The sequence below is a fragment of the Pleurodeles waltl genome, chromosome 1_2, assembly GCF_031143425.1.
Source record: "Pleurodeles waltl isolate 20211129_DDA chromosome 1_2, aPleWal1.hap1.20221129, whole genome shotgun sequence".
Taxonomy (NCBI): Eukaryota; Metazoa; Chordata; class Amphibia; order Caudata; family Salamandridae; genus Pleurodeles; species Pleurodeles waltl.
This window is the reverse complement of record NC_090437.1, coordinates 768,850,943-768,876,617: the sequence shown is the minus strand read 5'-3', so window position 1 is coordinate 768,876,617 and position 25,675 is coordinate 768,850,943. Positions and strand designations below refer to the sequence as shown.

The 25,675-nt window shown below is 46.6% G+C and overlaps 1 protein-coding gene across 2 annotated transcripts in view; it reads left to right on the top strand.

Moving 5' to 3' along the window:
* NAF1 (nuclear assembly factor 1 ribonucleoprotein) overlaps positions 1-25,675 on the top strand; it is a 102,658-nt gene that overhangs the window by 15,204 nt on the left and 61,779 nt on the right. For both annotated transcript variants that reach the window (XM_069243771.1, XM_069243779.1), the window contains exons 2-3: positions 14,042-14,551; positions 15,836-16,007. In XM_069243771.1, coding sequence (XP_069099872.1) covers positions 14,058-14,551; positions 15,836-16,007 — 666 coding nt within the window. In that variant the 5' untranslated portion in view covers positions 14,042-14,057. The remainder of the gene's footprint in view (positions 1-14,041; positions 14,552-15,835; positions 16,008-25,675) is intronic.

The window sequence follows — 25,675 nt, the reverse complement described above, 5'->3', positions numbered from 1 at the left end:
CTGGTGTTGGCATAGCTCTGGAAAATAAGGACTAGACATATGCTCTCCAGCAATTACATCACTCAGCCCCTCACATGAATTAACCAAAGTACCCTTCACCCAACCATCCAGTGACTCTGCTTTGACAAAGCACCCCACATCACCCTCCTGAGACTGGTGAGACAGTACCTGACTGTCCCTGACACCCAACCCACACTCTTCTGGGATGTCTTCACACTCCATAACCAGGACTTCTACTTGGGGGGAACCCCTCTCCCTGTCACTCTCACCTAGAGTCAGTAGAGTGTCCCTCCCACCAGTAGGAATATGACTCCCCATGCCAGTTCCCCCATCCACCTCAGGGACCCTGTGCATCACTGGAGCTACCTCATACCCCTGAACCTCCTGGCGTGTGTTAACTCCCTCCTTCAAGTAGGGCACCACCTCTCTGGGCATGTGCACTTCTGCAGCATCACTGGATACAAGATTTTTGCTGCCACCATCTGAACTGGATTCAGCCCTCATGGCCTCCAGCTTCAGCTCCTCACAGCTCAGCTCTTGAGCTGCAATCCTTTCTTTTTCCAGGACTAAGGCTCTCTGCTCCTCAGCCCTCTCAAGCTCTGCATCTAGCTCTTCCAGACTCCGGATTCGAGCTAGGAGCCACTCATCTCTTTCTGTTCCCTCCTCTTCGGAGTAGTCATCCTCCTCAGACTCATTTGGTGGTGTTGCCTGACAACGTTTCAATTCATACTGAAACAGGGCTGACTCAAGATCCTCCCTTCTGGATTTCTTGTTCACAGCCAGTCCCCTTTCCATGCAAAATGCTTTAAGCTGCCACTTTTTATACATAAATAGGTGCCAGAAATTGACTTCCATTCTGCAAAGGCTTCACAACCAAAAACAAAGTCCAAAAATATCATCAATACTTCCAGGAGGACATCAGAGAACAAAAAGCAGAATCACAAGACAAGTAGTATGTGGTCACGTAGTGGTCTGAGATCAAAACAGTAGTGTACACTTAATTACTGTATGTCAAGTACAAATACAAGTCCAAATCCCACCCCTGCCACCAATGTTAGAAATGGGGTCTTTGGTTGACAGTCAGGTTACCCCCTGTTCAAGCAAGGACCCTCACTCTAGTTAGGATAAAAGAGAATCACCCTCAGCTAACCCCTGCTTACCCCCTTGGTAGCTTGGCAGAGCAGTAGGCTTAACCTCAGAGTGCTGGGCGTAAAGTATTTGTACCAACACACACAGTAACTTAATGAAAACACTACAAAATGACACAACACCAGTTTAGAAAAATAGGAAATATTTATCTAGACAAAACAAGACCAAAACGACAAAAATCCCACATACACAAGTCAAGTTATGATTTTTTAAAGGTTTAAAATAAAAAGAGTCTTTAGGTAGTTGTAACAACACACTAGCGCTGCTAGCGTGTAAATGTACCTGGTTTGCGTCAAAAATAACCCCGCACGGGCGGTGTGCGTCGAAAATAACCCTGCACGGTTATATGCGTCGAAAACAACTCGGCACGGCGATGCGCGTCGAAAAAGCCAGCCACGCGACGGTCCGAAAGTCCCGCGGCGCAGGTTGCGATCTCTCAGCCTTCGTCAGCGATGCTGCGCGTCGTTTCTCCTGCTCCGGGCGTCGATTCTCCGGTCGCGTTTCCTGCGGCGTCGTTTCTCAGCTGCGGAGCCGGCGTCGCGTCGTTTTCTCAGCCGCGATCGGATTCGCGTCGATCTTTTCTCCGCACGGCGCTCGGTGCGTGTATTTTTGTCCTTAGGCTGCCAGCCTCTCCTTTCAGGGTCCCAGGAACTGGAAGGGCACCACAGAGCAGAGTAGGGGTCTCTCCAGAGACTCCAGGTGCTGGCAGGAAGAAGTCTTTGCTATCCCTGAGACTTCAACAACAGGAGGCAAGCTCTACATCAAGCCCTTGGAGATTTCTTCTTCAAGATGGAAGGCACACAAAGTCCAGTCTTTGCCCTCTTACTCAGGCAGAAGCAGCACTGCAGGAAAGCTCCACAAAGCACAGTCACAGGCAGGGCAGCACTTGTTCCTCAGCGATCAGCTCTTCTCCAGGCAGAGGTTCCCCTTGATTCCAGAAGTGTTTCTAAAGTTTGTAAGTTTGGGTGCCCTTCTTATACCCATTTTAGTCTTTGAAGTCACCTTCCTTCAAAGGGGACTCACACCTTCTTGTGAAATCCTGCCTTGCCCAGGCAAGGCCTCAGACACACACCAGGGGGTTGGAGACAGCATTGTCAGAGGCAGGCACAGTCCTTTCAGATGAGAGTGACCACTCCACCCCTCCCTCCTAGCAGAGATGGCTAATCAGGAAATGCAGATCACACCCCAGCTCCCTTTGTGTCACTGTCTGGTGTGAGGTGAAAAACAACCCAACTGTCAACTGACCCAGACAGGGAATCCACAAACAAGGCAGAGTCACAGAATGGGTTAAGCAAGAAAATGCTCACTTTCTAAAAGTGGCATTTTCAAACGCACAATCTAAAAATCAACTTTACTAAAAGATGCATTTTTAAATTGTGAGTTCAGGGATCCCAAACTCCACCTGTCCATCTCTTCTCTAGGGGAATCTACACTTTAATCATATTTAAAGGTAGCCCCCATATTATCCTATGAGAGAGAGACAGACCTTGCAACAGTGAAAACGAAATTGGCAGTATTTCACTGTCAGGACATATAAACCACATTACTATATGTCCTACCTTATCCATACACTGCACCCTGCCCTTGGGGCTACCTAGGGCATACCTTAGGGGTGCCTTACATGTAAGGAAAGGGAAGGTTCAGGCCTGGCAAGTGGGTACACTTGCCAAGTCGAATTTACAGTGTAAAAATACACATACAGACACTGCAGGGGCAGGTCTGAGACATGATTACAGAGCTACTTATGTGGGTGGCACAACCAGTGCTGCAGGCCCACTAGTAGCATTTGATTTACAGGCCCTGGCACCTCTAGTGCACCTTACTAGGGACTTACTAGTAAATCAAATATGCCAATCATGGATAAACCACTTACATACAATTTAAACAGGAGAGCATATGCACTTTAGCACTGGTTAGCAGTGGTAAAGTGCTCAGAGTTGAAAAGCCAACAGCAACATGTCAGAAAAAATATAGGAGGCAGGAGGCAAAAAAGTCTGGGGATGACCCTGCATAAGCAAAAGTCCAACACTTTTCAAATAAAACACATATAGCTATTTTAAAACTAGACAGTGCAATTTTCAACAGTTCCTGGGGGAGGTAAGTATTTGTTAGTTTTTGTAGGTAAGTAAACCACCAACGGGGCTCAAGTTTGGGTCCAAGGTAGCCCACCGTTGGGGGTTCAGAGCAACCCCAAAGTTACCACACCAGCAGCTCAGGGCCGGTCAGGTGCAGAGTTCAAAGTGGTGCCCAAAACGCATAGGCTTCAATGGAGAAGGGGGTGCCCCGGTTCCAGTCTGCCAGCAGGTAAGTACCCGCGTCTTCGGAGGGCAGACCAGGGGGGTTTTGTAGGGCACCGGGGGGGACACAAGTTAGCACAGAAAGTACACCCTCAGCAGCACGGGGGCGGCCGGGTGCAGTGTGCAAACACACATTGGGTTTGTAATTGAAATCAATGGGAGACCAAGGGGTCTCTTCAGCGATGCAGGCAAGGGGGGGGGGGGGGCACCTCTGGGTAGCCACCACCTGGGCAAGGGAGAGGGCCTCCTGGGGGTCACTCCTGCACTGGAGTTCCGATCCTTCAGGTCCTGGGGGCTGCGGGTGCAGGGTCTTTTCCAGGCGTCTGGATCTGAGAGTCAGGCAGTCGCGGTCAGGGGGAGCCTCGGGATTCCCTCTGCAGGCGTCGCTGTGGGGGCTCAGGGGGGACAACTTTGGGTACTCACAGTCTCGGAGTCGCCGGAGGGTCCTCCCTGAAGTGTTGTTTCTCCACCAGTCGAGTCGGGGTCGCCGGGTGCAGGGTTGCAAGTCTCACGCTTCTGGCGGGAAACGCTGTTGTCTTTAAGTTGCTCCTTTGGAAACAAAGTTGCAGTCTTGGGTGAACAGGGCCGCTGTTCTCAGGAGTTTCTTGGTCCTTTTAGAGCAGGGCAGTCCTCTGAGGATTCAGAGGTCGCTGGTCCTGGGGAAAGCGTCGCTGGAGCAGTTTTCTTCCGAAGGGGGGAGACAGGCCGGTAGTGCTGGGGCCAAGGCAGTTGGTGTCTCCGTCTTCTCTGCAGGGTATTTCAGCTCAGCAGTCCTCTTCTTCTTAGGTTGCAGGAAACTGAGTTCCTAGGTTCAGGGGAGCCCTTAAATACTAAATTTAAGGGCGTGTTTAGGTCTGGGGGGTTAGTAGCCAATGGCTACTAGCCCTGAGGGTGGGTACACCCTCTTTGTGCCTCCTCCCAAGGGGAGGGGGTCACATTCCTATCGGAGGAATCCTCTATCTGCAAGATGGAGGATTTTTAAAAGTGAGTCACCTCAGATCAGGACACCTTAGGGGCTGTCCTGACTGGCCAGTGACTCCTCCTTGTTATTCTCATTATTTCCCCCGGCCTTGCCGCCAAAAGTGGGTCCGTGGCCGGAGGGGGCGGGCAACTCCACTTGCTGGAATGCCCTGTGGTGCTGGAACAAAGGGGGTGAGCCTTTGAGGCTCACCGCCAGGTGTTACAGCTCCTGCCTGTGGGAGGTGATAGCATCTCCACCCAGTGCAGGCTTTGTTACTAGCCACAGAGTGACAAAGGCACTCTCCCCATGTGGCCAGCAACATGTCTCGAGTGTGGCAGGCTGCTAAAACCAGTCAGCCTACACGGGTAGTTGGTTAAGGTTTCAGGGGGCACCTCTAAGGTGCCCTCTTGGGTGTATTTTGCAATAAAATGTACACTGGCATTAGTGTGCATTTATTGTGCTGAGAAGTTTGATACCAAACTTCCCAGTTTTCAGTGTAGCCATTATGGTGCTGTGGAGTTCGTGTTTGACAGACTCCCAGACCATATACTCTTATGGCTACCCTGCACTTACAATGTCTAAGGTTTTGCTTACACACTGTAGGGGCACAGTGCTCATGCACTGGTGCCCTCACCTATGGTATAGTGCACCCTGCCCTAGGGCTGTAAGGCCTGCTAGAGGGGTGACTTATCTATACTGCATAGGCAGTGTGAGGTTGGCAGGGCACCCTGAGGGGAGTGCCATGTCGACTTACTCGTTTTGTCCTCACCAGCACACACAAGCTGGCAAGCAGTGTGTCTGTGCTGAGTGAGGGGTCCCCAGGGTGGCATAAGATATGCTGCAGCCCTTAGAGACCTTCCCTGGCATCAGGGCCCTTGGTACCAGGGGTACCAGTTACAAGGGACTTACCTGGATGCCAGGATGTGCCAATTGTGAAAACAAAAGTACAGGTTAGGGAAAGAACACTGGTGCTGGGGCCTGGTTAGCAGGCCTCAGCACACTTTCAATTCAAAACATAGCATCAGCAAAGGCAAAAAGTCAGGGGGTGACCATGCCAAGGAGGCATTTCCTTACACAACCCCCCCCCCACCCCCCCCTCCAAACGAAAGAGGATGAGACTAACCTTTCCCAAGAGAGTCTTCATTTTCTAAGTGGAAGAACCTGGAAAGGCCATCTGCATTGGCATGGGCAGTCTCAGGTCTGTGTTCCACTATAAAGTCCATTCCCTGTAGGGAGATGGACCACCTCAACAGTTTTGGATTTTCACCTTTCATTTGCATCAGCCATCTGAGAGGTCTGTGGTCAGTTTGAACTACAAAGTGAGTACCAAAGAGGTATGGTCTCAGCTTCTTCAGGGACCAAACCACAGCAAAGACCTCCCTCTCAATGGCACTCCAACGCTGCTCCCTGGGGAGTAACCTCCTGCTAATGAAAGCAACAGGCTGGTCAAGGCCATCTTCATTTGTTTGGGACAAAACTGCCCCTATCCCATGGTCAGAGGCATCTGTCTGCACAATGAACTGCTTGGAGTAATCTGGAGCTTTTAGAACTGGTGCTGTGCACATTGCTTGTTTCAGGGTGTCAAAGGCCTGTTGGCATTCTACAGTCCAGTTTACCTTCTTGGGCATTTTCTTGGAGGTGAGTTCTGTGAGGGCTGTCACTATGGATCCATATCCCTTCGCAAACCTCCTGTAATACCCAGTCAAGCCAAGGAATGCCCTGACTTGAGTCTGGGTTTTTGGAGCTGCCCAGTCCAGAATAGTCTGGATCTTATGCTGGAGTGGCTGAACTTGGCCTCCACCTACAAGGTGTCCCAAGTAAACCACAGTTCCCTGCCCTATCTGGCATTTGGATGCCTTGATAGAGAGGCCTGCTGATTGCAGAGCCTTCAAAACCTTCTTCAGGTGGACCAGGTGATCCTGCCAGCTGGAGCTAAAGACAGCAATATCCTCAAGATAAGCTGCACTAAAGGACTCCAAACCAGCAAGGACTTGATTCACCAACCTTTGGAAGGTGGCAGGGGCATTCTTTAAACCAAAGGGCGTAACAGTAAACTGATAATGCCCATCAGGTGTGGAGAATGCTGTCTTTTCTTTTGCTCCAGGTGCCATTTTGATTTGCCAGTACCCTGCTGTTAAATCAAAGGTACTTAAGAATTTGGCAGCACCTAATTTATCAATCAGTTAATCAGCCCTAGGAATGGGATGGGCATCTGTCTTGGTGACAGAATTAAGTCCTCTGTAGTCCACACAAAACCTCATCTCTCTCTTTCCATCTTTGGTGTGAGGTTTGGGGACTAAGACCACTGGGCTAGCCCAGGGGCTGTCAGAGTGCTCAATTACTCCCAATTCCAGCATCTTGTGGACTTCCACCTTGATGCTTTCCTTAACTTGGTCAGACTGTCTGAAAATCTGGTTTTTGACAGGCATGCTGTCTCCTGTGTCCACATCATGGGTACACAGGTGTGTCTGACCAGGGGTTAGGGAAAAGAGCTCAGCAAACTGTTGCAGGACCTTCCTGCAGTCAGATTGCTGTTGGCCAGAGAGGGTGTCTGAATAGATCACTCCATCTACTGAACCATCTTTAGGGTTTGATGAGAGGAGATCAGGGAGAGGTTCACTCTCAGCTTCCTGATCCTCATCTGTTACCATCAACAGATTCACATCAGCCCTGTCATGGAAGAGCTTAAGGCGGTTCACATGGATCACCCTCTTGGGGCTACTGCTATTGCCCAGGTCCACCCGGTAGGTGACCTGACTCTTCTTCTCTAGCACTGGGTAAGGGCCACTCCATCTGTCCTGAAGTGCCCTGGGAGCCACAGGCTCCAGAACCCAGACTTTCTGCCCTGGTTGAAATTCAACCAGTGCATCCTTTTGGTCATACCAAAACGTCTGGAGCTGTTGGCTGGCCTCAAGGTTTTTACTTGCCTTTTCCATGTACTCTGCCATCCTTGAACGAAGGCCAAGTACATAGTCCACTATGTCTTGTTTAGACTCATGAAGAGGTCTCTTCCAGCCTTCTTTCACAAGAGCTAGTGGTCCCCTTACAGGGTGGCCAAACAGAAGTTCAAAGGGTGAGAACCCTACTCCCTTCTGAGGCACCTCTCTGTAAGCGAAAAGCAGACATGGCAAGAGGAGATCCCCTCTTTTTTTGAGTTTTTCTGGGAGCCCCATGATCATGCCTTTTAATGTCTTGTTGAATCTCTCAACAAGGCCATTAGTTTGTGGATGATAGGGTGTAGTGAATTTATAAGTCACTCCACACTCATTCCACATGTGTTTCAGGTATGCTGACATGAAGTTGGTACCTCTGTCAGACACCACCTCCTTAGGGAAGCCCACTCTGGTAAAGATACCAATGAGGGCCTTGGCTACTGCAGGGGCAGTAGTCGACCTAAGGGGAATAGCTTCAGGATACCTAGTAGCATGATCCACTACTACTAGTATGTACATATTTCCTGAGGCTGTGGGAGGTTCAAGTGGACCTACTATGTCCACACCCACTCTTTCAAAGGGGACCCCCACCACTGGAAGTGGAATGAGCGGGGCCTTTGGATGTCCACCTGTCTTACCACTGGCTTGACAGGTGGTACAGGAGACACAAAACTCCTTAACTTTCTGGGACATGTTGGGCCAATAGAAGTGGTTGACTAGTCTCTCCCACGTCTTGGTTTGTCCCAAATGCCCAGCAAGGGGAATATCATGGGCTAAGGTCAGTATGAACTCTCTGAACTCCTGAGGCACTACCACTCTCCTAGTGGCACCGGGTTTGGGATCTCTTGCCTCAGTGTACAGGAGCCCATCTTCCCAATAGACCCTATGTGTTCCAGTTTTCTTGCCATTGGACTCTTCAGCAGCTTGCTGCCTAAGGCCTTAAAGAGAGGGACCGGTTTCTTGCCCCCTACACAACTGCTCCCTTGAGGGCCCCCCTGGGCCTAAGAGCTCAACCTGATAAGGTTCTAACTCCATAGGCTCAGTTCCCTCAGAGGGCAGAACTTCTTCCTGAGAAGAGAGGTTCTCTTTTTGTTGTTGTGTTGCAGCTGGTTTCCCAGTTGTCTTTCCTTTCCTCTTGGTAGGCTGGGCCCTTTTTCCAGACTCCAGCTCTACTTTTTCAACCCGAGCCTTGCACTGTGCCCTTGTCTTGACACACACCAGTTCAGGGATACCCAGCATGGCTGCATGGGTTTTCAGTTCTACCTCAGCCCATGCTGATGACTCCAGGTCATTTACAAGCAAACAGTCTACTGGGATATTTGAGGAGACCACCACCTGTTTCAGGCCATTGACCCCTCCCCACTCTAAAGTTACCATTGCCATGGGATGTACTTTAGTTTGATTGTCAGCATTGGTGACTGGATAAGTTTGTCCAGCCAGGTATTGATCAGGGGAAACCAGTTTCTCTGTCACCATGGTGACACTGGCAACTGTATCCCTCAGGCCTTCTACACTTGTCCCATTAATTAAGAGCTGCTGCCTGTATTTTTGCATATTAGGACGCCAGGCAGCCAGTGTGGCTAAATCCACCCCACCCTCGGAGACTAATGTAGCTTCAGGGTGACACCTGATTTGCTCTGGGCACACTGTTGATCCCACTTGGAGACTAGCCATTCCAGTGTTAGCTGGAGTGGAGTTAGAAGTGGTACTTTTCTTGGGACAGGCCTTGTCTCCAGTTTGGTGTCCAGGATGATTACAGCTACGACACCAGGCCTTTTTAGGATCAAAGTTTTTACCCTTGTACCCAAAGTTGTTTTGTGAAGAGGCTTTGGGCCCACCCTCCTGTGCAGGTTTTTGGGGGCCTGAAGAAGACTCTTTACTATTTTTGTTTTTGGATGTCTCAACACCTTTCCCCTGGGGAGGCTTTGTGACCCCTTTCTTTTGGTCACCCCCTGTGGAAGTCTTGGTCACCCTAGTCTTGACCCAATGGTCCGCCTTCTTTCCCAATTCTTGGGGAGAAATTGGTCCTAGGTCTACCAGATGCTGATGCAGTTTATCATTTGAACAATTATTTAATAGGTGTTCTTTCACAAATAAATTGTACAGCCCATCATAATTATTAACACCACTGCCTTGAATCCAACCATCCAGTGTTTTCACTGAGTAGTCCACAAAATCAACCCAGGTCTGGCTCGAGGTTTTTTGAGCCCCCCTGAATCTAATTCTATACTCCTCAGTGGAGAATCCAAAGCCCTCAATCAGGGTTCCCTTCATGAGGTCATAAGATTCTGCATCTTTTTCAGAGAGTGTGAGGAGTCTATCCCTACACTTTCCAGTGAACATTTCCCAAAGGAGAGCACCCCAGTGAGATTTGTTAACTTTTCTGGTTACACAAGCCCTCTCAAAAGCTGTGAACCATTTGGTGATGTCATCACCATCTTCATATTTAGATACAATCCCTTTAGGGATTTTCAACATGTCAGGGGAATCTCTGACCCTATTTATGTTGCTGCCACCATTGATGGGACCTAGGCCCATCTCTTGTCTTTCCCTTTCTATGGCTAGGATCTGTCTTTCCAAAGCCAATCTTTTGGCCACCCTGGCTAACTGGATGTCCTCTTCACTGAGGCTATCCTCAGTGATTTCAGAGGTGCTGGCCCCTCCTGTGAGGGAAGCAGCATCTCTGACTATCACAGTTGGAATCAGGGATTGAGGGTCCCTGGGTTCCCTAGTTAGGACTGGAAGGTGGGAATCCTCCTCCATGTCACTAACATCCTCCTCTGGGTTGTCATCCTCAGAGGGGTTGGCTTTTTCAAACTCTGCCAAAAGCTCCTGGAGCTGTTGTTTGGAGGGTCTTAAGCCAATTGTGATTTTCTTTATTTTGCAGAGTGACCTTAGCTCCCTCATCTTAAGATGGAGGTAAGGTGTGAGGCCGAGTTCCTCCACATTCACATCTGCACCAGGCATTATGTTTCTAAAAGTTGGAATACTTTTTAAGAATCTAAAACTAGTTCTAGAATCTAATTCAAACTTTCACAAAACTTTTAAACTATAAAAGAAATGCTGACAGGGACTAACACAAGGACCTAGCAGGACTTTAAAAAATTTAGAAAAATAGTTCAAATTGCAAAAATCAATTTCTAATGACAATTTTTGGAATTTGTTGTGTGATCAGGTATTGGCTGAGTAGTCCAGCAAATCCAAAGTCTCGTACCCCACCGCTGATCCACCAGTGTAGGAAGTTGGCTCTGTATGTACTATTTCAAAGTAAGGAATACTATGCACAGAGTCCAAGGGTTCCCCTTAGAGGTAAGACAGTGGCAAAAAGAGATAATACTAATGCTCTATTTTGTGGTAGTGTGGTCGAGCAGTAGGCTTATCCAAGGAGTAGTGTTAAGCATTTGTTGTACATACACACAGGCAATAAATGAGAACACACACTCAAAGACAATTCCAGGCCAATAGGTTTTTGTATAGAAAAATATATTTTCTTAGTTTATTTTAAGAACCACAGGTTCAAATTCTACATGTAATACTTTGCATGAAAGGTATTGCAGGTAAGTACTTTAGGAACTTTGAATAATCACAATAGCATATATACTTTTCAAATAAAACACATATAGCTATTTTAAAACTAGACACAGTGCAATTTTCAACAGTTCCTGGGGGAGGTAAGTATTTGTTAGTTTTTGTAGGTAAGTAAACCACCTACGGGGTTCAAGTTTGGGTCCAAGGTAGCCCACCGTTGGGGGTTCAGAGCAACCCCAAAGTTACCACACCAGCAGCTCAGGGCCGGTCAGGTGCAGAGTTCAAAGTGGTGCACAAAACGCATAGGCTTCAATGGAGAAGGTGGTGCCCCTGTTCCAGTCTGCCAGCAGGTAAGTACCCGCGTCTTCGGAGGGCAGACCAGGGGGGTTTTGTAGGGCACCGGGGGGGACACAAGTTAGCACAGAAAGTACACCCTCAGCAGCACGGGGGCGGCCGGGTGCAGTGTGCAAACACACGTCGGGTTTGTAATTGAAATCAGTGGTAGACCAAGGGGTCTCTTCAGCGATGCAGGCAAGGGGGGGGGGCTCCTCGGGGTAGCCACCACCTGGGCAAGGGAGAGTGCCTCCTGCGGGTCACTCCTGCACTGGAGTTCCGATCCTTCAGGTCCTGGGGGCTGCGGGTGCAGGGTCTTTTCCAGGCATCGGGATCTGAGAGTCAGGCAGTCGCGGTCAGGGGGAGCCTCGGGATTCCCTCTGCAGGCGTCGCTGTGGGGGATCAGGGGGGACAACTTTGGTTACTCACAGTCTCGGAGTCGCCGGAGGGTCCTCCCTGAAGTGTTGTTTCTCCACCAGTCGAGTCTGGGTCGCCGGGTGCAGGGTTGCAAGTCTCACGCTTCTGGTGGGAAACGCTGTTGCCTTTAAGTTGCTCCTTTGGAAACAAAGTTGCAGTCTTGGTGAACAGGGCCGCTGTTCTCGGGAGTTTCGTGGTCCTTTTACAGCAGGGCAGTCATCTGAGGATTCAGAGGTCGCTGGTCCTGGGGAAAGCGTCGCAGGAGCAGTTTTCTTCCGAAGGGGGGAGACAGGCCGGTAGAGCTGGGGCCAAGGCAGGTGGTGTCTCCGTCTTCTCTGCAGGGTTTTTCAGCTCAGCAGTCCTCTTCTTCTTAGGTTGCAGGAAACTGAGCTCCTAGGTTCAGGGGAGCCCTTAAATACTAAATTTAAGGGCGTGTTTAGGTCTGGGGGGTTAGTAGCCAATGGGGAGGGGGTCACATTCCTATCCCTATTGGGGGAATCCTCCATCTGCAAGATGGAGGATTTCTAAAAGTTAGTCACCTCAGCTCAGGACACCTTAGGGGCTGTCCTGACTGGCCAGTGACTCCTCCTTGTTATTCTCATTATTTCCCCCGGCCTTGCCGCCAAAAGTGGGGCCTTGGCCGGAGGGGGTGGGCAACTCCACTAGCTGGAATGCCCTGTGGTGCTGGAACAAAGGGGGGTGAGCCTTTGAGGCTCACCGCCAGGTGTTACAGCTCCTGCCTGTGGGAGGTGTTAGCATCTCCACCCAGTGCAGGCTTTGTTACTGGCCTCAGAGTGACAAAGGCACTCTCCCCATGTGGCCAGCAACATGTCTCGAGTGTGGCAGGCTGCTAAAACCAGTCAGCCTACACGGGTAGTTGGTTAAGGTTTCAGGGGGCACCTCTAAGGTGCCCTCTGGGGTGTATTTTGCAATAAAATGTACACTGGCATCAGTGTGCATTTATTGTGCTGAGAAGTTTGATACCAAACTTCCCAGTTTTCAGTGTAGCCATTATGGTGCTGTGGAGTTCGTGTTTGACAGACTCCCAGACCATATACTCTTATGGCTACCCTGCACTTACAATGTCTAAGGTTTTGCTTAGACACTGTAGGGGCACAGTGCTCATGCACTGGTGCCCTCACCTATGGTATAGTGCACCCTGCCTTAGGGCTGTAAGGCATGCTAGAGGGGTGACTTATCTCTACTGCATAGGCAGTGTGAGGTTGGCATGGCACCCTGAGGGGAGTGCCATGTCGACTTACTCGTTTTGTCCTCACCAGCACACACAAGCTGGCAAGCAGTGTGTCTGTGCTGAGTGAGGGGTCCCCAGGGTGGCATAAGATATGCTGCAGCCCTTAGAGACCTTCCCTGGCATCAGGGCCCTTGGTACCAGGGTTACCAGTTACAAGGGACTTACCTGGATGCCAGGATGTGCCAATTGTGAAAACAAAAGTACAGGTTAGGGAAAGAACACTGGTGCTGGGGCCTGGTTAGCAGGCCTCAGCACACTTTCAATTCAAAACATAGCATCAGCAAAGGCAAAAAGTCAGGGGGTAACCATGCCAAGGAGGCATTTCCTTACACTTCCTGTCTGGCAACCAGTTTTTTTACCAATTGAATAAATCCTTCCTTTCAACAACTCCTATGTCTAGATCAGGTTGCCTCTTTCATTCGCATTCTACATGTCTCTTCCCCTATCTTGTCTATTCCTCTGTCCTCCCCCCTTTTACCCCGTAAGCTTTGCAGAATATTGTTAGGAAGTCCCTTTCTCTTTTTCTTTAGGTCGAGCTTCCAAGATCTGTTTTATGTACTTTAGTATATACTTCTTTGTGGGCTTAGAGCCCACCCACTGCTTTTCATTTGTTTGTTTCAGTGTCATTTAAAAATCCTTGCTTGCTTTAAAAGTTGTCTGTATGCTCTAGGCAGTGGGAGTATGGGTCTTTGCAGGATGTTAGTATAGACCGTCCTTTGGAATTGTACTTCATCCCAAGATTTGTAAGGAGTTTCCTTAAGGGTCTCACTCTTATTGGGATGCTGGTGCTCATGTGTGGTTTTGCCATCTGAGAGCTGTCTGACCTAACGGGGATGTCCAGTGTACATACTTGGGTGCCTTTGCATGATCAAGTAAATGCTATGTGAACAATTTATATGAGGAAAGAGTACTGCTCCCTGTCCTGAAAGCCCTGAGTAGATTCTGCTCAGGATATAATCAACACGGTTTACGGATGCAAGACCTAAATTGCTAAATTTTACTTCTCAGATCTTTGGATTGCACAGTAAATTTCCTTGATCAGTGATGATTTAAAATCCTAATCGTTTTTTTATACTTTACTTATCTTCTGTTAAATCATCCACTGCAAAGAATATACAACTTTGAAACGTATCAACACGTTTTTCATGCACTTATTTTGAATATTTTTCAGGAAATTGAACACTGTAATGGAAATGAACCTGGCTGCAGACACCTCTCAGAATGTTGGACCTCAGAATGTTGGACCTGATGAGCAAACAAAGGCAGAAAGTACTGAATTGGTGCTCGAGCATAATGTACCCATTGTATTTGATTCTAGCAATGTCAAGGATGACATGATTTCCATAACCAACCAATACACAAATAACTGCAATAGCTCAGATGAACAACATAAACTACAAGTAGAACCTACAAAAGCCAGCAACAAAGAAACATTTGGAGACAAAGTCCTTGAAATAATGGCTTGGGAAAACCAGGTTGACGAAGGTTTTTCAGGAGCAGGAGATGAGGATTCTGAGAAGGTTGCAGAGTTTCAATTGAGTAGTCTAAACTCGGAAAACGGGTCTCCGATAAATTCAGATGTTGATCTCACAGCAATAACGCACTCTGCTCCAGGATATAGTTTTGTACCCATACAAATCAAAAGTCACTCTCTTTCATCTGAAGATTCTTCTTCTGACAGGTTTGTTGAACATTATGTACTTAAATGATAATATTTTGCTATGACATCATTGTTCATATTTTGCATATCGTTTTTGAAAATGGTGCCTGGTTTTACACTACGAATAATGCACTCTGTGATGTTATAATGACCGTTTGAAACCTCTTTTCCTTATATGCTTGTGTAACCCATTCAGAACCTTATTGTTTTACTGAATTTAACACATTGATTTGCAAACATTGTAAATTGTAGCCAAAAACGGATCAAGTGACCAAAGATAGTAGCATCCCTTTTAGTGTTAATATAAACATATATATAGTTTTCAGAAAGCGTGCAGTTACTAAAAAGATGTCCTGGTGCTAAACGGATATGCAAGACAGTATCTACAACACAATTATAATTTGAAAAGCCAGGTTTTGATTTTCCTCCCGAATTTAAGATAGCTGGATACTCGTCTTATTTCCAAAGAAAGATAATTCCAGACTTTTGCTGCCTAGTAAGAGGAAACTCTTCCAAATTGCAGAAGCTTTTAAATAGCATCCGCTTATAGATTAGGAACCAGTGCCTAGCTGAAAGATGGCTTGAGATGGTGGAATAATGGGGCAGATTAAGAAGCTAATGAGTTACTATGTTTTGCACACTTTGAAGTTTGAGTAGTGATGAGAAGCATTCCGAGGTAGTGGCAATTGCGTGATCTGTTGTGGAGCCAATAACTGCTTGAGTAGAGTTAATTGTTTTTGGAGTGTGGGAGAGGATGGGCAAGGTCAACATTTCCCTTGCTCTCAGTGTGAGACATTGCATTTTTGGGCATGTTTTGGCGGGGAAAATGATTGAATGGTTTGCATGTGTTATCCACACTACTCGGTAGGCTGAGATTTATGGGTTCTGGAAGTCCATGTAGGTGTTTCGTAAGTGAGGTTCTCTTTTTTTTTTAGAAACTGTTTTTTTCAGTGTGTTGATCATCTGTTTGGTACAGAAAAGTGGTGAGTAAATCTTTTAACACCTTGGAAATGCGACTTGACAAGTGAATGTCATGCAGTGCACCACGAAACGCTTAGGAAAATGTGTAAGAGCTATATTTTGCTCAATTTCTGCTTTCAGGGTGCACATTTAATGCATTCTAGATATCCTGCTGTGCCGATGACTCGGCCGTTTCTTTGAGGTCTTGAACTGCTGGATTTTAGCGGGAGGCGTTTTTATGTGCCTGTGACGTTTTATCATATTTTGTTGATGATGGGCCATATGTTTGCAATTTCTGTACTTTAATTGAAAATAGAGCTGATATTGAAAATATTTTTTTGGTAGTGATTCAGACTCTGATTCGTCCTCTTCTTCATCGTCTTCCTCCTCTGCATCTACCGCCTTCCCGTCTGTGTCCTTGTCTGCTTTATTATTGGATGGAGATGATGAGGAGGACCTACCGGGAAAAGATGGCAAGGGCTTTCCCGTCACACCCAAAGATGTACTACATCTAAATGTAAGTGAATGATTCTGGTGGTGAAGCTGTGTTTTATTATGATGCAATTTTACACTTCATACCCACAGCAACAATAAATAAAACATTAAAATTCTTCATATTTTTTGCCACTTCTCTTAAACTGTCTTTTTAATGTATACAAAATAAGTCAAATCTAATTGTGAGGGTATCTAATGCATTGAGTTCAGTGAAGTTCTTTATAAAGTATTAAACGTTACACAAAGCTAGAAGCTCTAACCATTCATGCAAGCGCTAGTGAAAAAGAATGGGTCTCTACAAGTCGGTGCTTTGTACGCTGTTGCCCCTTTTTAAAGTACTTTAGGTTCTTCAGCTATGAAGAGTGATGTATTTTTACTTCTGGCCTTTAAGACTACATTGGTGTGTCGCCAGACTACTGTTTTGAAAAAATATTTATGTATAACATGAATACTTATAAGGGCTTTTGGTCTGCAGTCTCCGTCAAATAGTCTGTTAAACTGTCAGTTGTTACTAGTTTGGTTCAGCCCACCATCCAGCATGGGACAATAGGTCAGCCCACTTCAGCCATTGGCTTCTCTTACTGTAAATGACACACCTATTTTACTGGGATCTTTGACCCCTGTTCTCATGCGAAAGTAAAGCAGCCTGCTAGTCCGATGTTGCATCTTAAGAACAAAAAAATTGTATATGTCTTTCCATTTTGTAAGGTCTCACCTGCTGACAGCGCATGCACTCTCGCTGTGAGGGATATTGGTATTTGGGAAGCCCACCCATTGCTTACCGTTCATTGTCACTTTTCTCTGCTGCCTCTTTTTTTGTCCAATGCATGCTGGTTTTACTGCCTCTTATTTCACGTGGGGCATGGACCAACTAATGATTGATTTAGTGTGATTAGTGTCCTTCCTCTGTCAATCCACTGCTGGCACTGTGATTCAGGTATTATTTTATTTATTTGCTTATTCCCCTCTTACCCCCCCACCCATTATCTGTGTCGCTTCTTCTCCTCCCACCCTGTGCTCCGTGTTGCTTCTTCCCCTCTCACCCCCTGCTCCTGTTGCATCTTCCCCTCCCACCCTGTGTTTCTGGTGTGTTGTCCCTTCCCACCCCCTGTATTCCTTCTTGTCACTTTATCCCCTCCCACCCTTGTGACTTGCTGCTTCTTCTTCCACTCCATGCTCCTGCTGCTTCCTGACCTTTGCTTCTTCCTCTTCAACCTCACCTGCCCCTGTTGTTGGTTTCTTCATCCCTTCCACCGATCCTATTGGCTGTGTTGCATTCCTCCACCATAATAAAAATGCCATGACGTGGCCAGTGATGCCCACAGCATAGCGCATTTTCTAAACAGTTTTATCTCTCTCAGACTATCTCTCACTCGTGCTCATTCCCTGCCTATCACCCTCCCTCCTATTGTCAGTCTTGCCTAGTTCTACCCACCAGTTGAAATAAAAAAAGCTATGACATGGCCAGTGCTTTGGTCACTCTTGGGGGTTACGTCGGAAAGTTCCCGCACAGCAGTCTGTGCGTGGATTTTCATGCTTGGTCTGCCAGCTTCACCTGTCAAGGCCCCAGGAACTGGATAGGGCACCACTTGGCAGGGCATGAGTCTCAGCAGAGAGTCCAGGTGCTGGCAGAGGAAGCCTTTGATGGCCCTGAGACTTCAACAACAGCGGCAAGCTTGCTCAGGACAAGCCCTTGGATATTTCTTCACAAGCAGGAATGCATAACAAAGTCCAGTCTTTGCCCCCTTTCACCAGGCAGAAGCAGCAACTGCAGGATAGCTCCACAAAGCACAGGCAGGGCAGCACTTCTCTTCAGCTCTTCTCCAGGCAGAGGTTCCTCTTGTTTTCCAGAAGTGATCTAAAGTCTGTGGTTTTGGGTGCCCTTCTTATACCCATTTTGGCCTTTTGAAGTAGGCTTACTTCAAAGGAAAGTCTCTCTTGTTTGTGAAATCCTGCCTTGACCAGGCACCACACACCACCAGGGGGTTGGTGACTGCATTGTGTGAGGGCAGGCACAGCCCTTTCAGGTGTGAATGACCACTCCTCCCCTCCCTCCTAGCACATATGGCTCATCAGGATATGCAGGCTACACCCCTTTGTGTCACTGTCTAAGAGAGAGGTGAAAACAGACCAACTGTCCCAGACAGGGAATCGACCATAGTCACAGAATGGTTTAAGCAACCAACTTTACTAAAAGATTTATTTTTAAATTGTGAGCTCAGAAACCCCAAATGTCTATACGCTCCTAAAGGGAATCTATGTTTTAATCATATTTAAAGGCAGCCCCCATGGTAACCTATTAGAGGGATAGGCCTTGCAACAGTGAAAAACTAATTTAGCAGTATTTCACTGTCAGGACATATGAAACACATTAGTATACGTCATACCTTAACCGTACACTGCACCATACCCATGGGGCTACCTATGGTCTACCTTAGGGGTGTCTTACATGTAAGAAAAGGGAAGGTTTAGGCCTAACAAGTGGGTACACTTGCCAAGTCGAATTGGCAGTTTTCAAAAAGCACACACAGACACTACAGTGGCAGGTCTGAGACATGATTACAGGGCTACTAATGTGGGTGGCACAACCAGTGCTGCAGGCCCAGTAGTAGCATTTTATTTACAGGCCCTGGGCACCGCTAGTGCACTGTACTAGGGACTTACCATTAAATCAAATATGCCAATCATGGATAAACCAATTACATACACATTTTGTATAGGAGCCCTTGCACTTTAGCACTGGATAGTAGTGGTAAAGTGCCCAGAGTAACAAAAACAGCAAAATCGGAGTCCAGCACACATCAACAACCTGGGAAACAGCGGCAAAAAGTTCGGGGAGACCACTCCAAGGATGCCAAGTCTAACAATATTTTAAAGAAGAAGTTCATGAGAAGGTAGATGTCGGTGTGCAAAGCAGCAGACTGTGATGAGGAGGAGGAAGTGTCGTCGTTGGGGATTTGCTGAACAGAGTTGCAGTGAAGATTTTTACCTTAGGACTTAGTCGGAAATCTCCAGCGGGGCAAAGCTTCAGGCTGAAGCCCACGAGAGCTCCACAAAACTGTATACCTTTGCCAAAATGTCTTGCTGAACAGGGTTTGCTGCTGCCCAGAGGAACATAGTGGAAGCTACCATGATGTCAGGCTGACCAGCGATGCATCACGGGTGGATATGCTGGCAGTTAGGTTTTGTTATTCTGTCAGTTCTCAGGGCAGGTTTTTGCTGACATTTTTAAGTCCACAATGTTTAGGGTTAGGCATGAGCAGCACCTCTAACACCAACTCCATGGGTCCAAAACCTGGAGAGATCCCCTTAGTGTGTAGGAGGTGCAGGTTAGCACTCACTCCAGCAGAGGTCAAGTGCAGAGTTCAAGGTCTCTGGAGCTTACGTCCTTGTTACTCGCACAGATAGCCAGTCAACTAGCCCTTGGAATCACTTTTGGTGGTTCTGGGTTGAAGGAGATGGCCTAGGTCTCCTTCAAGCAAGCAGCAAGGCAGGTCTTCAAACAGCAATATAGTCCTTTGGTACCAGCTGGCAGTCCTCGGGGGTCCAGCCAGTCCTGAGGTCTACCACAAGTCCAGGGTCCAGTAGTGTACTCAAGTGGTGGTCTGACGGTCCACTATTTACACCCAGTGTCAGCCTTTGTATGGGATGAGATCCTGGGCTACTCCCACATCTGGTTCTGGAAAGTTCAACCAAAATTCCAGTTTTCCCAAAAGTGACATGACTCAGTCTTTGACATTAGAGTTGACACCTGCCCTATTTTGCTACCTCAGTAGTTTCTGTATTGCGACAGAGGGTCAAAGAAATATCAATAAATGGAAACTAAAGAAGGTAAATGGACACTCTGATTCCTGTTTGCTTGTGTTCCTGCTGCTGCCTTCATGAACAATGAGACCATGGGTAGCAATCCAAGACACAGCTTGGACAAAGTTAAGTTCAGGGGCCACAAACTCTGTTCATAGCTGTGCTTAATTGATGTCCAGGTCAACATTTATTTGTCTGAAAACATAGCAGTTTCAGGAACAGAAGCGAAATTGAGCATATTCATGTATACCTACTTTCTGGTGTGTCCATTAACTGGAATAAATCTAAGATGTTTCCCCTTTCGGACGTCACAACATCCTGTGCCTTACAATCCCTTTTATAATGGTTCGGAGATTCTTTTAAATATTGGACATATACATTCACAGGGACAGAGCCGAAGTTGTACAGCGTAACAATGGTCTTGCTATAGACAGGTTCACGACCCAGATAGAAGGCTGGATTAAATTGCCTCTAACAATAGCTGGGCATTAAAATGTTGGTTCTTCCATGATTCCTATGCCCTTTTTTAAACACACCTATCGCCTTGACAAATAGTTTTTTGACGCATTGAGGTGGTTACTCACACAGCTTATATGGGCTGGTTTCCGACCCCGAGTTCGATGAGGTAGACACTTCCCTGTGTGGTGGTTTAGGGATTCCCGACCTACAGTTATACTACTTAGTGGCTCAATCGCTATTTGCACATTACTAGTACCACCTGGATGCTAGACTACCGTATCTCAAACCTAAACAGGCTCAAGTGCCAAATTTTCCACTTTCTTCTTTACTGTCACGTGGGTTACCTTGGAATCCCACTGAAATACAGACCTTATCTGCCACCTGCTGGACCTTGTCCTAACTCTTACTCTATCTAGGTGGGCAAACATTATATTTCTTGCATATACCCCTCATAAACAACCCTTGCTTCCCCTTACTCAGGAAAGTTTGGTACAACATTCACCTTACTGCTCATAACCTACAGGTAGTCAGTGACCTATTAGTCAACGGCACCCTTAAGTCTAGCTCCATTAATTTGGAAGAGGTGGGGGGCCTCCGTGTTATGGATGGGTTCATATTCCACTGTTTACATAGCACGCACTGTGACACCTTTTCAACCATAGCCCAAGCAACTACAGATTTCTCGCCCCTTACATTACCGATCTCTACCCCAGATAGCTGCCACATTACATCTAGGTTTTATCACACTTCTTTGCAGGGGCGTCCTGTCAGTGTGAAAAGATCACGGGCAACCTGGGAACATGATCTGGGACACCCCATCCCAGATAAGACCTGGTCTTATTGGTGCAAGCAAACCAAACTTACTTCTAGTAATCACCGTCACAAACTTTTGCATTATAAATTTCTACACAGACCTTGTACAACATCCAAGACACTAATGGAGCCAATCATTGCCCCAAATGTAAAGAGGAGCAGATAGTCTTTGCTCACTTGACTTGGAACTGTGTGAAGTTCAAATCATATTGGAAGGGTATTTATACCAAATCTCTCTCTCACTCTCATGGTTGAACGAACACTTGACCCAGGCCCGTTGATGGACTTTTTAGGTTATGTCAAGCCACTATCTCTCGAACTAAGATGCTTTGCTGCCATTGCACTGCTTTTATCCAAAAGACAAGTGGCACTCCATTTGGGGAAGTAGTGTGTTCTCTACTAAGGGGGTCATTCTGACCCCCGCCGGCGGCGGAAGCTGCCGGCCTGGCGGGAACCGCCAGAAGACCGTACTGCGGTCAGAAGACCGCGGCGGTCATTCTGACTTTCCCGCTGGGCTGGCGGGCGACCGCCAAAAGGCCGCCCGCCCACCCAGCGGGAAAGCACCAGCAACGAGGAAGCCGGCTCCGAATGGAGCCGGCAGAGTTGCTGGTGTGCGACGGGTGCAGTTGCACCCGTCGCGATTGTCAATGTCTGCCACGCAGACACTGAAAATCAATGTGGGGCCCTGTTATGGGGCCCCTGCAGTGCCCATGCCAGTGGCATGTGCACTGCAGGGGCCCCCAGGGGCCCCACGACACCCGTTCCCGCCAGCCAGGTTCTGGTGGTGAGAACCGCCAGAACCAGGCTGGCGGGAAGGGGTCGGAATCCCCATGGCGGCGCTGCTTGCAGCGCCGCCGTGGAGGATTCCCTGGTGCAGCGGGAAGCCGGCGGGAAACCGCCGGCTTCCCTTTTCTGACCGCGGCTTTACCGCCGCGGTCAGAATGCCCCCGGAAGCACCGCCAGCCTGTTGGCGGTGCTTCCGCGGTCGTTGGCCCTGGCGGTCCATGACCGCCAGGGTCAGAATGACCCCCTAAGTCTGCTTGGGTACAAGATATGTCATACTGCAATACCAATTCTGAACTCTACGCTTTCCTACAAGCCAGTACCTTCCCCCGGGGACATCTGGCAGCCACTTAGAGACTATTTGCTAATAGAACATGCCGCAGAAGATTAAGATGGAATTATATCTTTGTAAAACCGAGCTGGTCCCATGGACAGGCTATTTCTTTGTTCCGTCTATGTTTCTCAGATGAAGTGTATACGCCACTTGCTCCCATTATCTTTCTCCGTGTACCCATTGAGTGTCAAATGTTTTTATTCTTGATATTTTTAGCTTCTTGTTTTTTTAACGCGAACAAAACTAATAGTTTTTTAAAAATACATCATGTATAACTATTAAGTGTTTGGAATTCTGCGTTATACAGACACCACACTTTTTTTCATTTATTTTTAGTTGCCCCTATGAAATAGAGTTATTAATTGTCTATTCATTGTCTTGGTTGCGGAGCCGGCCCTTTATTTCCGTTTATATTTTACTGCTGTTTTCTTCACTTTCTCTGCCAATGTATACAGACAATTGTAATCTGCCAGAATTACTACAAAAACATAATGGCTTTTTGTCAGTAAGACTATATGTTATTTTATGTTTTTATTTTGCAGTTACATTTAAACTAACAGTGATAAAGCTAATAGTTTGTCACCATTCAGAATTTATTTTCCAGGATTTCATAGTTGGTTAATTTCTTCTCTTGTGTGAAATATTTTATTGCTGCTGTTTGACTTTTTCTGGAATTTAGTCATGTGAATTTTTTTTTGTTTAGGGTTCTGTGTACATCTTCCGTTCTGTATCAGGCATTTTCGCCGATTACCAGATGACATTACCGGGTTAGTTCAGTTTGGTGGACGTTATTGTGGCACACAGACATCCCAGATCTCAAGCAGATTAAAGCAAGTACTAGAGGAAGGCATTTAGAATGTAGGGCAAAGTAAATTGACTGTGCATACTGATATCTAAGTAAATTAAAATGCTAGAGGAGGAACTCAAGATGATAGGGAGTGGAGTGAGTAGCATCCCAAGAATAAATATGTGTGAATATTACAGAATGAAATCATTCTTTATCTACCATAGTGAACAAGCTCTGTAAGTTAATATGCCTGCTATATTGATTCTTGTGTGACTTTCATGGCTTGGTTAGCCATTTCATTCTACAGAGTAAAATGAGTACCAATAGGTTGATTACTGTTAGCATCCATTAATAAATGTGTCCCTAGAAAATTTGTCATGATCAATAAAATGTATTTGCAGTTTTATATAGTACAAACAGGCCAACCATGCATAAGGGTGCTTTAGAGAGACTAAAATGCATAAGTTAAATGCTGCCCAGAAAAACAGAAATACTCGATTTACAGTTACAAGGAAACAATAGAAAAGCAGAAACTATATTGCATGATATCCAAAATGAAATTGAGAACCAAAAATAGTGCAAAAATACATATTTCATCATATTTGACATAGTACGGTTTCCCCAAGCAGTTTACAAAGGATTACTATAAAATTCAGTTTATCCCTTTTCGAGGTACTTTTGATAAGGATATGAACATACAAGTCAATCTGATTATGAGAACTGAAGATGCAGTTAAAGTATCAGAATGTTAGCTATAAGGGAACTGAGACAGAAGGTTCTGTCACTAGAAAGAGCCATTGTAACTTGAAAAGCCATTGGTATTTCCACTGTGTGGATGGCTGTTCTTAGCGATGTAAAGTACGTTTTCAACATAATGGCATAGAGCCCTCTTTGACAGTACTAGAGATTGTATCATAGTTTTGAAATATGATTTAAGGCTGTAGTTTAGAGCACTCGAAGCATGAAGAGAATATTTATGGCAAGATTTTGTGTGGCAGAAGATGGTCTTCTGTCAAAAATGAATCCTAATGATAAGGAACATTCAATAACCAACTGTATCCAATTGAGTATAAAACAAAGCTTTATTGGCAGGTATCTTAAACTTGTGGTGGGATGAAATAAGCTGAAATTCCATTTCACCAAGATTGAACCCCTAATGATGAATATTAGTATGCACTTGACAGCTATTGGAGGTTTTAAGACAATATATAATATATATACCGTGAGACCTGATGGTCTTAGGATGGTCTTTCCCTGTCTTTTTACCTGCCTTCCTCAATTTTTCTGACTTTGATTCTGCTGGTTTTATGTCTCTGTGCACTTTACCACTGCTGTCCAGTGCTAAAGTACTGTTGCTGTCTCCCATAAAGATAACATTGGCTTAACCCCGATTGGCATATATATTCATTTACTTATAAGTCTCTAGTAAAGTGTTCTACAAGTGCCCAGGACCTGTAGATTAAATGCTACTAGTGGGCCTGCAGCAGTCATAGGTCCACCCACCTAAGTAGCCCTCTAACCATGACTCAGGCCTGCCATTACAGGGCCTGTATGTGCGGTTTTCCCTGCCACCTGGACCTGACAAGATAAACCTTGCCAGGCCTAAACCTTCCATTTTTATATGCTTGTCACCCCTAAGGTAGGCCCTCAACAACCTAGAGGGCAGGGTTCAATGTATTTAAAATGGTAAGACATGTACTTATAAATTTTACATGGCCTGGTAATGAAAAACGGGCAAAGTCGTTTTTCACGACTGCAAGCCCTATCTCTCCGTAGGCTATCATTGGGATTGCCTTATTACATCTTATAAGTGTAATTCACAGTCTGGAAGAGTTACGTTTGTTGAATTTGGTGTCACTGGACCTACAATCTAAAATCACAACTTATTGTGAAATTGGATTTTAAATTGCAGTTTACCAAATGCCACTTTTATAAAGTTGTCATTTACTCCATCTTGTGCCTTCTGCCTGTCTCTGGTCTGTCTGGGCGACAGCTGAGCTTTGTTTATACTCTATAGGCAGCTTCACACAAAGGGAACCAGGGTGTGACTGCATGCATCTCCTGGGAGGATGAGAGGGAAGTGCTGGGCCCAGCCTCACACTTATACCTGAATATGCTATGCCTGCACACACACAAAGGCCTAATTACCCCCCTGTAATACATCTGGAGCCAGAACAGGAAGGGTGTGCAGTTCAAAGCTTCCTTTGAAGTCTCCCCCACTTAACTGGATATAAGTATTGGACATGAGACATCAGAAGTTCAGTACACATCTGGACCTGTGAAGACCCTGCCAGGAAGAAGGACTGCTGTGCTGCTTAAAAACCTTCTACTCTGCTAGATCCCTGCTGTGCTGGACTCTTGCCTTGCTGAACTGCCTTGCTGCCTGATGTTCCCCTATCTAAGTGAGACGGACTGGACCTGCATCACTTAAACCCAGAGTGACTCCAAGGTCTTGGTGGCTTGCTTCCTGTTTTCTAAAATCTCAGGAACTCAAAAGACTCCCAAAAATCTTGCTACAGCCTTTGGACTCTGCCAACTGAGTCATGCTCTGCCAAGTGGTGCAATCCAGTCCTGGGCCCTTGGAAGTGAGTTTTTTCCGGATGCCCCTGAAAGAACTGCACATCAACCTTGTTCTGCTGGTACAAGTGTTGCATCACCTTTGCCGTGCGCGTCACTACCCCATCGCTGCTGCTGGGAGGATCAAGGACAC